Raw genomic sequence first — 15,497 nt, forward strand, 5'->3', positions numbered from 1 at the left:
TCCTTAATGCAATTCAATGAACAGCCAATGATGATAAATGATCAGACCAAAGACAGAAGTGTCTTACCTCTAATGCATACATGTTAGATATAGAATTCGTGGTTGCCTGGTAACTCTTAAATCCATCTGCAAAGAATAGTCGGAGGTCCTGTGGCATTCCCTCCTTCATGCTCATCTTTTGCAGCATGTCTGTGACATTCCTCAGGTAGTACAGATCCTACACAATGAACGTCAAGCAGAGCCCTGCTGGAAGGCTTCCATCCTGCATCCTCTGTAAAACTCAGTCTGCAGTGTGTCGGTAACAATATCGAAGTTCATTTTCCACAAATCCTCATAAAAAGGCTGGAGCCCTTTTCAGTGTCTAAGAAAGAGCATGGTTGTAAAGATTAGCACACCTTGCCTTTAGGGTTCACGAAAAATCATTACACATCAATCAAATGAAACATCATAATATACTCGTTTATCAGTACAAAAAAAACATGACTGGTAAAGAATTCAAGAAAAAAAATATTTGGAAAATAGGAAGCTTACTCACATTGTTCTGATGTCCTCTTGGCATGAGGGGATGCAATAATGCAATATATATAGTAATTTTTAAGTAATTAAAGGTATACATAAGATTTAAAATGCATTTATATAAGCGTGGAAATGTTATGGCATACATAATTACAATAATAAGTTACAAATCAAGTTTAATTTTGATTGCAGAAATTCAGCAGTAAATAAAAGGGTCATTATGAAAGGCTTGCAGGTAACGTTAACAGTATAGATTTATAGTTTGATGAAATAAGTTGTTTCAGAATTTAACAACTTCTTTGACATAGATAATTCAGACACCAAATAAATTAATTGCATGTTTTGTACAATGAGAGGAAATTGGATGCTATAGAGAAAACCCACAAAAACACAAAGGGAACATACAAGGAGACCCGGGGTAGGTAGGACTTGAACCCACAACCTAGCTACTTAGTCACCCTGTCAAAATGAAGAAGCTGCTAAGGTAGGGCTCACCAACCTTTTTGAAACTGAGAGCTACTTCATGGGTACTGAGCCATACGAAGGGCTACTAGTTTGAAACGCCCTCCTAAACTTATCTAAACTTCATGTATAATAAACCATGTTGGTGATCCCTGTGCTAAAGGTATTCATCCTTCAGTAAGGGCCTGTCTATTCCTCTGACAGCAGTAGCAGCAACGCTGTAATAATACAGAAACGTCAGTCTTATGCAGAAAAAGCTGAAGACTTCATGCTGATATCAGGTTTGTGATGTGTTAATGTGCTTTAAGTGTCTGTGATTTCATTGTCTTTCTCTCTGACTCCGGCTTTGTATTTATGCTGTGTAACAGTCACATATCCTTCATTACAAAATAACATCCTGGGACATGCAGCAACTGTTTTCCCCACATATTACAACTTCCACTTGCAATTCATTGCTACACATAAATGTCTAAATATTTCTACATTTATTATGCAAAAATAATCGTATTAAGTAGCATATAGCCATTATTTTAACCTTTTAGTGTCTATATTAGTGTAGTGTAGGGGAGTGGGTGTTGTGGAGCAGGATGGATAAGTGAACCTGGTTTCTAGTTATTAAAATGCATGTGTGAGTGTTTGCCCTGTGATGACAAGTGCATCAGTCCATTGCAGGGCACCCACTCACGAACACTGTGAGGTATATATTCATTTATTTTTTAATCAAACTTACATTTATGTACATATAGGCCTAGACTGGACATCTGGCATAACAGGCATTTTTTTATTGGGCCAATGGGTTTGTGGGCTAGAAAATTAATTGTGGAACACCCTTCCATTCCCTCCCCCTCCCCCAGCTTGGCTCAATTTATTGTAATCAAATTTATCCGGGATCCCAAAGTCTGGGGCAGATTTGTTATTCCAGTCCAGCCCTGTAAACATATATTCACTCAGCCATCCAAGATTGGAAAGCTTGACTCTGCCAAACATTAACAAATACATTTTTAGTATAGAATAAGAACAAAAACGTATTATTTATTTAAAGAATGTATAGTCAGGCCGAAACCTCCAACTTCCTCTTCTATCAGCAACATATGTGTGTCACGATCGCCGGGCGAGCAGGGAATAGGAATCAGGATGCAGGAAAGGAGAGTTGGGAATGAGGGGTTTATTCTGTATAACAAGGAGAACGAGGGACAAACAGGGCGAACGGTGTCAATGGCAGAACTAGGGATACATACTCTGACGTGGATTTAAATACACAGGACTTAATGAAACAATAAGAAACAGCTGATAACATCGGGATTTCACATGAGGTTAATGAGGGGGGCATGTACACGAGAGGATCGGACGGGCAGGGCATGACAGAACCCCCCCCCCCAAATGCGTGCACTCCGGGCGTGCCTAAGGGGAGCGAGGAACGAGACCAGGGACGATAAAGAAACCTGGGGAAACAAAAACATCAAGGAAGCACAGGTAACAGCACGGACACACAGAACAGACACAAGGAGACCAACTCAGATAAGAGATGACAAACCACAGGGAACGCAGACAGACTAAGGGGCACTAGAAATGGAAACACAGAACCCAAGGAGGGGGCCAAGGATGGGAGAACACCAGGGGAAAGACCAGCAGGAAGAACAAAGGGACCAGCAGGGAACAAAGGCACAGAAGGGCGGGGAGCAAACACAGGGGGTGCAAAGGGACTAAAAGGCACAGAGCAACGGGGAGCAAGCACAGGGGGCAAGGAGGAAAACGGTGGGGGGAAACAGGGAGCTGGAGGGAACCCTGGCTGGTGAGGGCCGGAAGCTGCAGGGGCAGCAGGCGACCGCGAGGCCGTAGTTGAAGGGACCCTCGGTGAGTGCGAGGGAGGAGCAGGAGGGAACGTCGAAGGGGGCGAGGAGGAAGGCGGAGGGACCAACAGAGGAGGCGAGGAGGAAGATGAAGGGGACACTGGTGGAGTGGAACAGGGAACAGCAGCTGTGGCAGGCGAAGGCGCAGCTGCCACCGGCCAAGGCGTAGATGACCGATGAGTCGGAGACGGGGGACCCGCAGGCAACCGATAAGGCGTCGGAGGTGGGACCACAGCATTTACATAGGCTAGTATAAAATGTCTCATATGTTAATGTGAAATCCTAATCATACAATGTGTAATCTCATCTTATTCCACAGGTACCAATAAATGTTATTCCTGAATAAAAATTCTTGACCTTTCTCTTCCAGTATAGTTTGCCTTATAATACCCACACTGCCCTCTGTTAACACAAGCACTGTTCTCAGTTCTGCATTCAGTTTGCAGTAGCAGCATGAACACCTCTCTGCCAATTTTCACATCCCTGTGCCCAGTCACGTACATTCATGCTCCAAACTATCCAGTAACAACTGTCTGTCACAATTGCTATACAAGATCATATCAGACACATACTAGTGCTAGTGCACAGAATTAGGGGATCATAAGTGCGGCTGGAAGGTGTGGCTTTGAAACTGCAATGACAAGGAAACGCTGGGTTGTTTTCTGCATTTACATTTGCTCCTACATAACATTTTAAATAAAAACTATATTTATTATCCCCAGTCCTATCCACTAAACACAGAAAGTGGTGACAGTTCATGTTTTGTATTGCTTATGTTGTAATGGGTGCAAGGAGGTAGCAGCATTCGTCAGGGCAAAGGGTTTATTCTAAATCAGTAGGAAGGAAAACAAAGGGATCGCAGGGGAGCACAGGACTGGGAAGCACTAACATGGACTAACAAGGAAGCTCAACGAGAGGCAGCTGGAGTGATTCACAGGAGACGCAGGAATGAGAGGTAAGACTAATACACATGCTGGGGAAGGAAACAGAAGGATCAGCTCAGCAAGGCATGACAGCTTAATTGTATTGCAAAACTTAAATATTGTTTTTTAGTAACAAAGCTGAAAGACTCAAACTAAATGCTCTTTTGGGAACTAGGGCTCTAACGACAACGCCCTAAGTTAAAAATCTTGGTGTAATAGAGGACCTTAACTTCAGCATCCCCATCAAATCTGCAATTAAGGTGTCATTTTATCATCTTTAAAATATGTCCATTTAACTGTATGCATTTTATTTCTTATTTTGTTTTCTGTAAAGTACTTTGAATGACTTTTGTGTTTGAACATGTGCTATACAAATTATCTTGATTGTTCTTTTGCCACAGAGTGGCATGAAGTAAAGACAATCCATGATTTTCAGGGGGAAAAAAAACAAGCAAGACACCAGAAACAATGGACCCAGGGGCAGGTCAAAAACAGAGCAGGTAGACAAACACTGGGAAACAGAGTAAAGGTAGATACTTAAAAAACATGAGGGCTTGAACAAGGGACAGATGCAGACTGACTAGTCAACCATAAAACAAGAGACTAGAGGTAACAATGAAAAGGTGAAGGTAATCAAAATAAAACATTAGGAACTAGGCTGGGATACATTGGAGACAAAGGAAACACACGTGAAACAGGACATAATTATAAAACTACATACAAACAGAGACAACTGACCCAGGAACAAAACAGGGACCCATACAAAAACACAAGAAACCATAATTAACAAGATACACAACAGAACCAAGGGCATACAACATAAAATGTCTAACAAGTTGAAGCTAGCCACCCAGGTAGAGCAGACGCATAGTTCACAGTTGCCCATTTATCCACAAGGCAGCCTATGGAGAAAGTGAACACAATAAGAATCAAGCAATGCCAAAAACACCACCTGCTAGCCAAATAAGGTTACAACATACATGTGACGTTTAGGGAGGAAGCAGCGAGGGATACAGAAATGGACAACCCGACTCCGCCACTCTGGCAATTTCACCCAGAGAATTAAGTACAGGAGTTTGCAACCCACTCCAATATAAAAGGACAGAGATTCGTAATCACCACCTGGGAGGCGTAAAGACCATGAACACTCCCTTTATTCTGCGGTCAGTTCACACTCCAAAAGGAAAAACCAAACAGGAAACAAATTACTTTAAAAATTAATCACAAATGGTGCAAATCAAATCATGTTAAAATACTCCAATCACACGAAAAAGAAACCCAAACCCAGCAGCTATAACCATGGGGGGGGGAAATGGGGGCGAACTGTCGGAAGGTACTCCAAGGGGTCACCACATCACATGGCGTAGGTGCACACACCCGGGAGGCAAAGCGACGATGCAGCGCTATATCGCCACGACCTATCCCCCAAAACAGATCCTCACCACCCAACACCAAGCCTCTCCAACAGTGCCCCACGGTTTACATACAACAAACTAAAACACATAAATACTTAATACTAATTAAACAGGAAACCCAAAAATGGAACAAAACATAAAACACCGCAGGACAAAACAGCAGCAATTGTAGAGGCTTAGTATCCCGCCAGTTGCCTGGCTCACGTCGGTCCGGGAACACTCCAAGTCGCGATCCACTACAAACACAAACACATTATTAGACATGCCCCTACTACCCAAACATTTTTATTAAAAAAGAGGAGACATACCTGACAGATTACAAGCGGTATTAAAAGGGAACCTTAAAACGGGAGCAACCGCAAGCGGCTAGATATACCGAGTCCTCGTAAACTGTAAAAAGATAAACCGAAAAGCACATTACAACCACCCATACAATCAGCAAACGACACCATCCACTGGTACCCTACCTGCAGCGTTGGAAACCCGCAACTTTAAAAAAGGAGATACTGGCGCACGGAGAGTCACGTTACCGGTTTCAGGGCCTTCCCGCACACAACCACAACCGGATCTTATATACGCACACTGGCCACAACAATTAATCAATCAATTTGATGAAATTACACCACCCAGAAAGATCGCACCCTCCAGCTCCACCTCACTACATACAGAATGGGGCAAGATGGGTAGTGATCCTGACAGTACCCTGCTCTCTATGTACGAACCCCGGTTGTGCAAGATACAGCCAAGACCACAGCAGAGACAGGGAACAGAGCTAGACCCAGAAACCAATGAAACTTGGGGACAAGACAGACTGAACTAGGACATTTAACCAGAGGGGCACCAAAACAGACAGGTGGAGCACAAGGAGCTGGGTCAGGAAACTAGATTGGGATACACTATATGGAACTGGACTCAGGGACTGGGGCCACATGGAATAATGACAGGATGCACAACAGGAGGATATCCAACGGACACGACCAGAGGGCTGAAACAGGGAATGTGACTAATTTTTTTAACGAACGGGGCATGACTAGGGACCAAAGAGCAGGACCATGGCTGATGAGACACTGGGGTTCTGGTAAACAAAGGAGGCTGGGCAGAGTGGACCGCCACGGGCTTGATCCAAGGATGACTGACTGGGCTGAGCGGTGGCATGATGGGAGCTGAATGAGGATGGAAAAGGAACGTCCAGAGTAGATACCACAGGCCCATGGGGAATCTGAGGAGGGTCTGTAGATGCTGGGGCAGTTGCCAGCAGTGGGTCTGTGGGGAGCCAATGGCATCTATGCCCTCGGTGACCTCTCTGGACACATAAAGACGAAAATATGGTAGAAGGCTGTTGACTGGCGACCATAGACGCTGGGTTGGACCCAGAGTAATGGCCATTGGATCCCACTCCAGATCTTGGAGGGGCATCCTCTAAGCCTGACTACATAGTGTTACCAGGTATGAATCTGGTGAGGCAGCTCAGGAGACAGGCGCTGGCGAGGCAGCTGGGAAATAGGTGACGGCAAACCTGGATCTGGTGAACCAGGGTCAAGTGAGACAGGCTTTGGAGGTACCATAGAAGTAAAGATAGGCGGAGCGGCTCTGGAGACCTGGTGGCCTCCCCTGGGCAGGGCTCTGGAGACATAGACTCTTCTGTGGCGAAAGCTGGAGGCTCTGGCGAGGTGTTCATCTTACTCCTCTTCTTTAAATGGGAGCTGTATGTGGCACTCATTTGAGTTGGGGACTAAGGACTCTGGTGAGGCAGTAGCATCCTCTGGGCCGGGGTTGGAAAAGTTGGGGGATCTCACCAAGTCCTGGAGATAAAGGAGACATGTCTGTAATCTATCCACCTCCTTCATGTGGTTTAATATAAAATGGAGACTGAGGACTGTCTGGGTTTCTCAATTTGTCCAAGATGATTCCTTGGAGGCTAACCTAAACACCTGGAACAGGTGACTTGAATGGAGTGGGTTCCTTTGCTGGGCCAGAAACTGGTGACGCAGGGTCCTCTACTGGACCAAGAACCGAAGCTCTCTTTCCCTTCTTCAGGAGTCCAGTGTTTAATAACATTTATTAACAAACATTATACAATCATAATGTTAGTTATCATCAACAAGTAATGTTTGTTATTATTGTGTATTAAAGCTGTTGTTGGGATGTTAAGGTATTCTTCCATTCTGCTTATGAAAGCTCTTTGTATGCATTATGAAGGTGCACTGAATGTTCTATGAGTGTATAATGAAAGCATTATGAAAGTGCAGTTATGGTAATTGTTTTAACTTATAGGTATTATTTTATAGCACCATAGTCTATAATTTTATGTGATATGTATAAATTGTAATACAATGTAATCTTACAAATTTTCTCCAGTTATGAAATAGCTTTTGTTGTATACCAAATTATCTGTGTTTGTTCATACATATGCATCACAATACTGTGTTCAGACATAATGATTAACTAAATGTCTACAGATTTTGTTTTGGAAATCTTTCTCTGTTGCATTTGCCTATTAATAAAATACTTAAAAAAAACTTAAAAACCAAAAATCTAAAATAAAACTCACAGAGTATGGGAACAAACTAGGAATTAAACAATGCCAAAACTGGGAACTGTCAGGAAAATGGGATGGCCAGCAACACCTACTGGTCAAACAGGAAAATGACATACAGAATGGGGCAAGATGGACCGCTTCTGACATCTTTATTTTATGCTTGTAATTTCCTATTATATAGCTTTTGACCAACAGATGTCCTCAGTGTTCACTTGAAGCTTTGAGTATGAACCTATTTCTGACACAGCTGGCTTGAGAACTTCGGTGCTCCAACAAGGCTTTGCCTTGCCATCACTACCTGACAATATTTGCAGCACGGCAAGCAGGGAATCGGGACATACATTCACTGGGCTGGGGATCACAAGAAAAACACACACAAAACCATGAAGGAGGTACCTCAAGCACTCAGGAAAAGGTAGTGTAGGGCAATGCTCAGTAACTAGATATCTGTCAACAATTCTCTCCACTAAGGAAACCAGTCAGGCTGGTTAAATAAGAGTGGAAATTAGACAAAAATTAAACTAAAATAGAACACAGCTGTCAGTACTTAGGTGAGAGCGACCGGGTAGGGGAGCCTGGATGATAAGAGCAATTGGGAACCATACTCACAAGAGTAAGCACTATGTAAGCATCATTTATACTGTTATTTATACTGCCCACAGCTCATGACCATAAGTGAGGGTAAGAATGCAGATGGACCAATAGATCGAGAGATTTACTTTCAGGCTCAGTTCTTTTTTGGCCACGACGAACCAGTTAAGCGCCTGCAAAACTGCAGATGTGACTCCAATCCATTTATCCAGCACTTGATCTCTTCGACCATCACCCTGAGATATTTGAACTCCTCCACTTGAGGAAGTACCTCCTCCCTGATCTGAAGAAGGCAATCCACCCGTTTCCGGCTGAGAACCATGGTCTTGGACTTAGAGGTGCTAATCCACATCCCTGCCACTTCACACTTGCCTGCAAACTGCCCCAGAGCTCGCTGGAGGTCCCCAGCAGATGAAGCAAACAGGACCACGTCATCCGCAAAAGCAGCAATGCAATCCTGAGATCACCAAACTGGACACCCTCAACACCCTGGCTATGCCTAGAAATCCTTCCATAAATATTACAAACAGGACCGGTGACAAAGGGCAGCCCTGGCGGAGCCCAACATGCACTGGGAACATATCCAACTTATTACCGGCAATGTGGACCAAGCTTCTGCTCCGTTCATACAGGGACCGAATCGCCCACAGTAGTGGGCCCCGAACCCCATACTTCCCAAGCACCCCCCTACAGAGCACCTCAGGGAACCTGGTCGTAAGTCTTCTCCAAGTCCACAAAACACATGTAGACTGGATGGACAAACTCTCAGGCTCCCTCCAGTAACCTCGCTAGGGTATAAAGTTGGTCCAGTGTTCCACAGCCAAGACGAAAAGCGAATTGTTTCTCCTGAATCTGAGATTTGACTATTGATCTCACCCTCCCCTCCAGTACTCTGGAATAGACTTTCCCAGGAAGGCTGAGAAGTGTGATCCCCCTGTAGTCGGAACACACTCTCCAGTCCCATTTCTTAAATAAGGGGACCACCACCCTCGTTACCCTCTCCCAGACTAGGGTCACCGTATGTAAGAACCCTGTAGACATATGTACAATACCAGTGAAAAATCTGCCACACCTATTGAAAATCATTGATTTTTTTATCAAGGACCATAAGCACACCTCGAGATTATGTAGTAAGCATTACCTTGTGAACAAAGAAAGAAAGGGAATGCTGTGACAGATGACTTGACCCCCCCAATCCCCCCGACCTAAACTCAATAGAGCTGGTTTGGGACGAGTTGGATCAAAGACTAAAAAAAAGGTAGCTAACTTCTGCCCAGAACTTATGGATCCTCCTGTTTTAAGAAAAAACGCCCATGGATTAAATTAGACTGTGACACAAATTTAAGGCCATACTGCCTGGCACCACGATGGTACCTATGCTCCACATTTTATAGTGTGTTGTGTTAAGAAGTCTGTTTTTGATTTTGACTTAGTCTAGCCCTGCCTTGGTCTTATCTCGGTCTCGATACACTCTGGTCCTGGCAGTGACTTGGATCTCAGATCAGGTGGTCTTGACTACATCACTGGTCTGCAATAATCTCATTTAAGCAATAGGGGATATTATAACGAGTCTAAGATTTGAGAACAGTTTGAGATGTTAAACACTTCTCTTAGTCATTGCAAAATTTGGTATGTATCAATTAATTGCCCCGAGGCCTTTTCTATAAATATATCTAAAACAGAGACAAATGCATTAAAGGATTGTGTATCCAGAGCTTTGATTGACACTTTAAACTTGAATATTGATCCATCTTCTAACTGCTTATGCAGGTTAGGGTTGCAGGGGGGTTATGGAGACTTGTCTAATGCAGTATAGAACTTAAAGATGGAATACACCCTGCACAGGATGTAAATATCAGTGCACAGACACACATGTATTAGAAGTCAATTCACAGTATTGCTGCACTAGGGGAACATGGTGGTGCAAAGGGTAGTACTGATGCCTTCCATGTCCAGGGGTTAGTATTCAAATCTTGCCTCTGACCTATGTGGACACTGTATGTCCCATAGGTTTATCCTGTAGTCTAAATATGCCTGGTGTTTCTGGAATCTCATAATTGTCCATAGTGTATGGTTGAGTATACGTGCCTGCATGTGGGTTGGAATCTCAGCCTTGAACCCTGCACTGCCTGGGATAGGCTCCAGGCTCCCTATGACCTACTCCAGATAAGCATTTGGAATACAGGTGAAAGTCAAAAGTTACATCACTAGCAGGGTGATTCATAACAAATGTATATGATAGTTTCTGAAACAAGCCAATATATTGAGACTTAAAGGTAATAATCAAAATTAATATTTATTTAATAATGAAGACCTGATCATGGTATATTTGTTGTGAAGCACTGGTGGTTTTAGACGGTTATATTTGTCTCAGCCACCCTGAAAAATAATTATTCTAAAGATATAAACAATGCGATTAACAGGAGGCCAAAAATACCATGCATACCTCAAATAATTCGCACAAATCTTAGACCCAATTGCTTAACTGCAAAATAATTAAAATCAAAGAGCACAATATAAGCCAACCAATATTTACTATGCATCTAGAATTTGTAATCCTCGGGTATTTGGATAAATACCCACTTAAAGGTTGAACCGATGCAAAATTTCCTGTGACGCGCATTCTTCGCATAACAGCAAAATACTTATAAGCCAAATGAAAAGTATAGGTATATAATTTAGCTATTCCGGCACATTCTTCATACAGAAAACATATAATTCCGGTCCTTTGTCGATTTATATTTTGAAACTTTTATCTCCAAAGTCAAACCGGAAACGAAAAACAGTACGTCAGACAAAGAATTGTGGGGCCTCCTCCGGAAATCCATATTTGGAAAGACCGCGTTAGGAATTAAAGTTGTCCCAAGAACTCCTGATTGAAAACTTCTCTTTTATGCAACAGAATATAATATTTATTGCTCAGTATGAAACGGAATTACTATATACGCATTTTTATGATAAAAATATTTCGAGGATATCTTCGTATATTAAGATTTTAAAGCTAAATACAATCAGGCGCTAGTTTGGATGCCTTGCGCGAGGCTAGTGTGCTACATTCATGCATTGCTTTGTTTTGAGAAGTTTGGACATGCTCGCATTTTGTTGATTTGAGAAGTGAAAGTGACCGGTAAGATTTTATCTGTTTATATCCTTCAAACAAGCCCATTATTTAATTACGTGATTCGTTGTTTAGTCAAATACAGGATATTCACTTAAGCGTTCGTTTAAGTAACTACCCAGGTCATTCATTCAAATGGTGTAGCGAGTTATCTTTTAGATGGAGGCAGCCGTTTGGAGGGGCTAGTCCATGAGTCCATTTTGTTTAACTGGTGTTGTTAATAGGTGCATCCAAAAACTCAGATCACTGTTAAGAAAATATAATGCATTAATTACAAATCGTGTGCATAGCTAGTCAACGAGTAAAATCAAGATCAAGGTCGTTTACTTAGTAGCAACACATTGCAAGGTATATGCTTGACTGTTAAAAATTAAAATGAAACATAACAAAGGTCTCTGTGTCGGCAAGGGTAGTCAGGATTCGACCGCTTATCTGTAGCTTAAAACTGGGTTTTCGAAGGTCGTCCCCATGTTCCTTACAAAATATTTCTATAAATAAACTGACCCTTAAGTTATTCTCTGCGTGTTCGTTTTAGTTTCATTGCACCGTAAACTGCAAGAGATGTAATTTTAAGGTCAGGTAGCGCAATATCCCCTGCCCGTGTTAGAGATGACATTGTGTGATATTCTGATGCTGTGCAATTTGTGCCGCGCTGTTGCAGCAGTGCGTGTACTTCTGTGTGTGCGTGTCGTGTGTCTGGAGGGTCTGTGCGTGAGTAGGGGATTGGCAAGGATGTCAAAGAGAGGTAAGAAGAAGGAGGAAGCAGCAGCTGCAGCAGATGGCGACAAGGACAACGGTGCCGGTAAAAATTAAAAATTTTAACCTTCAGGCTTTAACATGAAGCAGGGAAAACATAAGCGTTCTCTTTAATGATTTAGTCAGTTTGTAGCAGTGTTTGTTATTGCTGGTGATCTCAGAAACCACCATTGTGATCAAGATAAATAATTACACCATTTTGATTGTGCCAGTCATGCATGTTGTTTTATTTGGATGCAAATTTATTTATTCCAATGTGACTAATCCCACCAGCCCCACCTGCCAAGAAAGGTAAGAAGGAGAAGGAACCGGAAGCCCCTATACTGTATGAAGACCCCCCAGACAAGCTGAGCACTAAAGATGGCCGTGCAGCCAACATGAAGATCACTTCATGGAACGTGGATGGTTTGCGGGCCTGGGTCAAGAAGAAGGGTCTGGATGTGAGTTTGGGCGTGGGTTGTTCCTAGCAAGGAACTTAACATTTAAAAATATTAAAGCAAACTTCACAGGTACAATAAAATTGTTGTTTTAGAGAAAACAGTTCCATATAGTTTGATGTAGTTGTAATATAGAGTAATATAAATAGTGGGGTGCTGAGAGGCTGTGGGTTAGGACTGATCAGAAGATGAGCTGTTCTGAGCTGGTCATTCAGCAGAGTAATTTCCCTATAAACAAGGCCCTTAATCCCAGCTGCCACAGGGACTGACTTTCTCAGTTGTACAGTACCAGTCAAAAGTTTGGACACCTCTAACCATAGAAAGGTTTATTTGAACTATTTTCAACATGTTAGAATTGTTATAAAGGCATCAAAACTATAAAATAACATGTATGGAATTCTGCATGAGAACTCACAAAGTTGCTGGTTTAATCCCTGGGAAGGCAGCGTGATCCCACCATAGGGGCCTTGAGCAAGGCCATTAACCCTTCTCCTTTGCATCAGTTTCTTGAGGTGGGATACCTCCTGGGATGCCTTTCTAGCTGTCCTGAACGTTTTCCCACATATGTGAGCACTCATTGGCTGCTTTTCCTTCAAAAGCTCCTCCAAAAGCCTTTCTACTGGTGCCAGGTCACATGATGCAACACTCTCTCCTTTGTAGGCAGCTTGGCGTTTCTAAACTTGACTGGTAATGTACATTGCTTTGGATGAAAGTCTCTGCTGAATAAAAATAAATGTAAATATAATTCTCATTTGCTGCCAGTAGGTGCTTACTCATTCAATAATTCAGTTTTCATTTAGAGTTGTGTTTCATTTAGATAGTTCTTCTAAAAAACAAAACCTCATCTTGCAATTGTTTTTACATTTAACCACTTATGCAGCTAATCCAGCTAAGGTTTGACTGAACACTTAGTGGTTGTTGGTTTTCCTCTCTGGGCAGTGGGTCCGCGAGGAGTCCCCCGACGTGCTGTGCTTGCAGGAGACCAAGTGTTCAGAGAAGGCTCTTCCTCAGGATATCACCTCCATGCCTGAGTTCCCCCATAAGTACTGGGCTGGTTCTGAGGATAAGGAGGGCTACAGTGGGGTGGCCATGCTTTGCAAAACCAAGCCCCTAAACGTCACCTTTGGCATTGGTGAATACTTGACACCATTTTTCTTGCTTTTGTACCATTTCTGCTCCTGTACATCATCATGTCAAAGTTCTCTTTGCCAAGTCCTCACTTCCCTCACTGTCCTCCTCCAGGCAAAGAAGAGCATGACAAGGAAGGGAGAGTGATTACTGCGGAGTTCCCCACCTTCTATCTGGTCACAGCCTACGTGCCGAACGCTGGCAGGGGCCTTGTGCGACTTGACTACCGCAAGACCTGGGATGTGGACTTCCAGGCCTACCTGAGCGGGCTGGATGAGAAGAAACCCCTGGTGCTCTGTGGTGACCTGAACGTGGCTCACCAGGAGATCGACCTGAAGAACCCCAAGGGTAACCGCAAGAATGCTGGGTTCACAGCTGAGGAGCGTGAGGGGTTCACTCAGCTGCTGTCCGCCGGCTTTGTCGACAGCTTCCGGGAGCTGTACCCAGAGCAGGCCAATGCCTACACCTTCTGGACCTACATGATGAATTCCCGCTCCAAGAATGTGGGCTGGCGGCTGGACTACTTCGTGCTCTCCAGCAAGCTGGTGTCGGCACTGTGTGACAGCAAGATTCGTAATTCGGCGATGGGCAGTGACCACTGCCCCATCACCCTCCATCTTGCAGTGTAGCTCGCCTGCCTCTTTGGCTGGTTCGTCCCATGTTAAGGTTTGACTGAACCTTCATCTTTCATAAGCTGGAAAAGATAGGCAAACCATTTTGGCCTTATCCTGTGTAGCTTACTAGAACCTCACGCCCTTCGATGTTCTCTTTTTCCCCCTTATCCATGCTAACGGCAACCATGCTGTTTTTTGTTTCGAAAACAAATAAAACAAATGAAATTTTGTTCTGTGTTTCTGAATAAAGTTTACGTTTTTAACAAAAGCAATGTTTTGGTGCATTCTGTGTGCATGTATTTGTGCATATTCCTAGGTAGATATGAGGGGAAATCACTGTGAAGCCATAAGTAATATCCTCCTAAGACCCGAGGAAAAAGATTAATTTATTTTTTTAACATAAATTGAATGTTGGGTTGGTAGAATGCTCATTGCCATCCATGATGTCATCCTCTTAAAGCCCTAAAGGTCCTCTCTTACAAACAGGACTTAATATAGTGTTATGCATAGTATTAAAGATACGAGTAAAAACATAATGTTCTCTAAAAAGAACAAAATTGAATTGCTGGATCTCAAGAAAATATACTTTAACTAAACAGATGACATCATGTAAAAATGATACATGATCAAATAAATGATATCACTACATAAGTGTTTAATTAATGTAAGCGTGTGTATGTACCTTTGTAGCAAGTGACCCGAAAGGATATCTTGAAGCAAGTTAAGTGTGTTAGTAATTCACTTGGTATCAATCATTATAAACAAACTCTCCTATCAGTTGTATTTGTTCACATTCAATGTGCATGTGGACTTTCATGCTTCCCATCTTTACATGTACTGCTGTGGCATATTCTGCTTTTAGTCTGCCTTCCATAAATGTGGGGTTTAGTGAGTCTAAATGCACGAGAGTATGCCCTGTGATAGACTGTATAGTATAGTATATAGATAGTATAGGCTCCAAAATCGGCAGGCTATGTGGGAAAGGAAAAGAAAATCAATATTCATATTTCTGTTTCTGTGCCTAGATGAACTAGATGATTATGCTATGTGTTTATGTGTGATGGTGTGTTTTCATGGTATACCCTGAGCACTGCAGTTAGTGTGAACCAGCCCCTGTGGAAGGCTTTTAAGGCTCAAGGCAAAAGCTT

At 42.9% G+C, this 15,497-nt stretch overlaps 1 protein-coding gene across 3 annotated transcripts; it reads left to right on the forward strand.

Annotated features, from left to right (window-relative positions):
* The first annotated feature begins 11,273 nt into the window (after positions 1-11,273).
* Positions 11,274-14,617, forward strand: apex1 (APEX nuclease (multifunctional DNA repair enzyme) 1). Of its 3 annotated transcripts, none has more exons than XM_049009072.1 (5): positions 11,274-11,423; positions 12,117-12,216; positions 12,444-12,610; positions 13,547-13,739; positions 13,850-14,617. In XM_049009072.1, the coding sequence occupies exons 2-5, from the start codon at positions 12,147-12,149 to the stop codon at positions 14,362-14,364; spliced, it is 945 nt and encodes a 314-aa protein (XP_048865029.1). In that variant the 5' UTR covers positions 11,274-11,423; positions 12,117-12,146; the 3' UTR covers positions 14,365-14,617. The 3 variants fall into 3 exon arrangements, with proteins under 3 accessions (XP_048865029.1, XP_048865027.1, XP_048865028.1); XM_049009070.1 differs by having other exon boundaries at positions 11,278-11,423; positions 12,076-12,216; XM_049009071.1 differs by having other exon boundaries at positions 11,279-11,423; positions 12,079-12,216.
* The last annotated feature ends 880 nt before the right edge of the window (positions 14,618-15,497 follow it).

Source organism: Brienomyrus brachyistius, chromosome 3 (assembly GCF_023856365.1).
Source record: "Brienomyrus brachyistius isolate T26 chromosome 3, BBRACH_0.4, whole genome shotgun sequence".
Classification (NCBI taxonomy): domain Eukaryota; kingdom Metazoa; phylum Chordata; class Actinopteri; order Osteoglossiformes; family Mormyridae; genus Brienomyrus; species Brienomyrus brachyistius.

Coding starts and splice junctions, on each gene's coding strand:
- apex1 (XM_049009072.1), top strand. CDS start 12,147: ATGTCAAAGAGAGGTAAGAAGAAGGAGGAAGCAGCAGCTGCAGCAGAT. Junction 12,217..12,443: donor CGACAAGGACAACGGTGCCG/GTAAAAATTAAA, acceptor TAATCCCACCAG/CCCCACCTGCCAAGAAAGGT. Junction 12,611..13,546: donor TCAAGAAGAAGGGTCTGGAT/GTGAGTTTGGGC, acceptor CTCTCTGGGCAG/TGGGTCCGCGAGGAGTCCCC.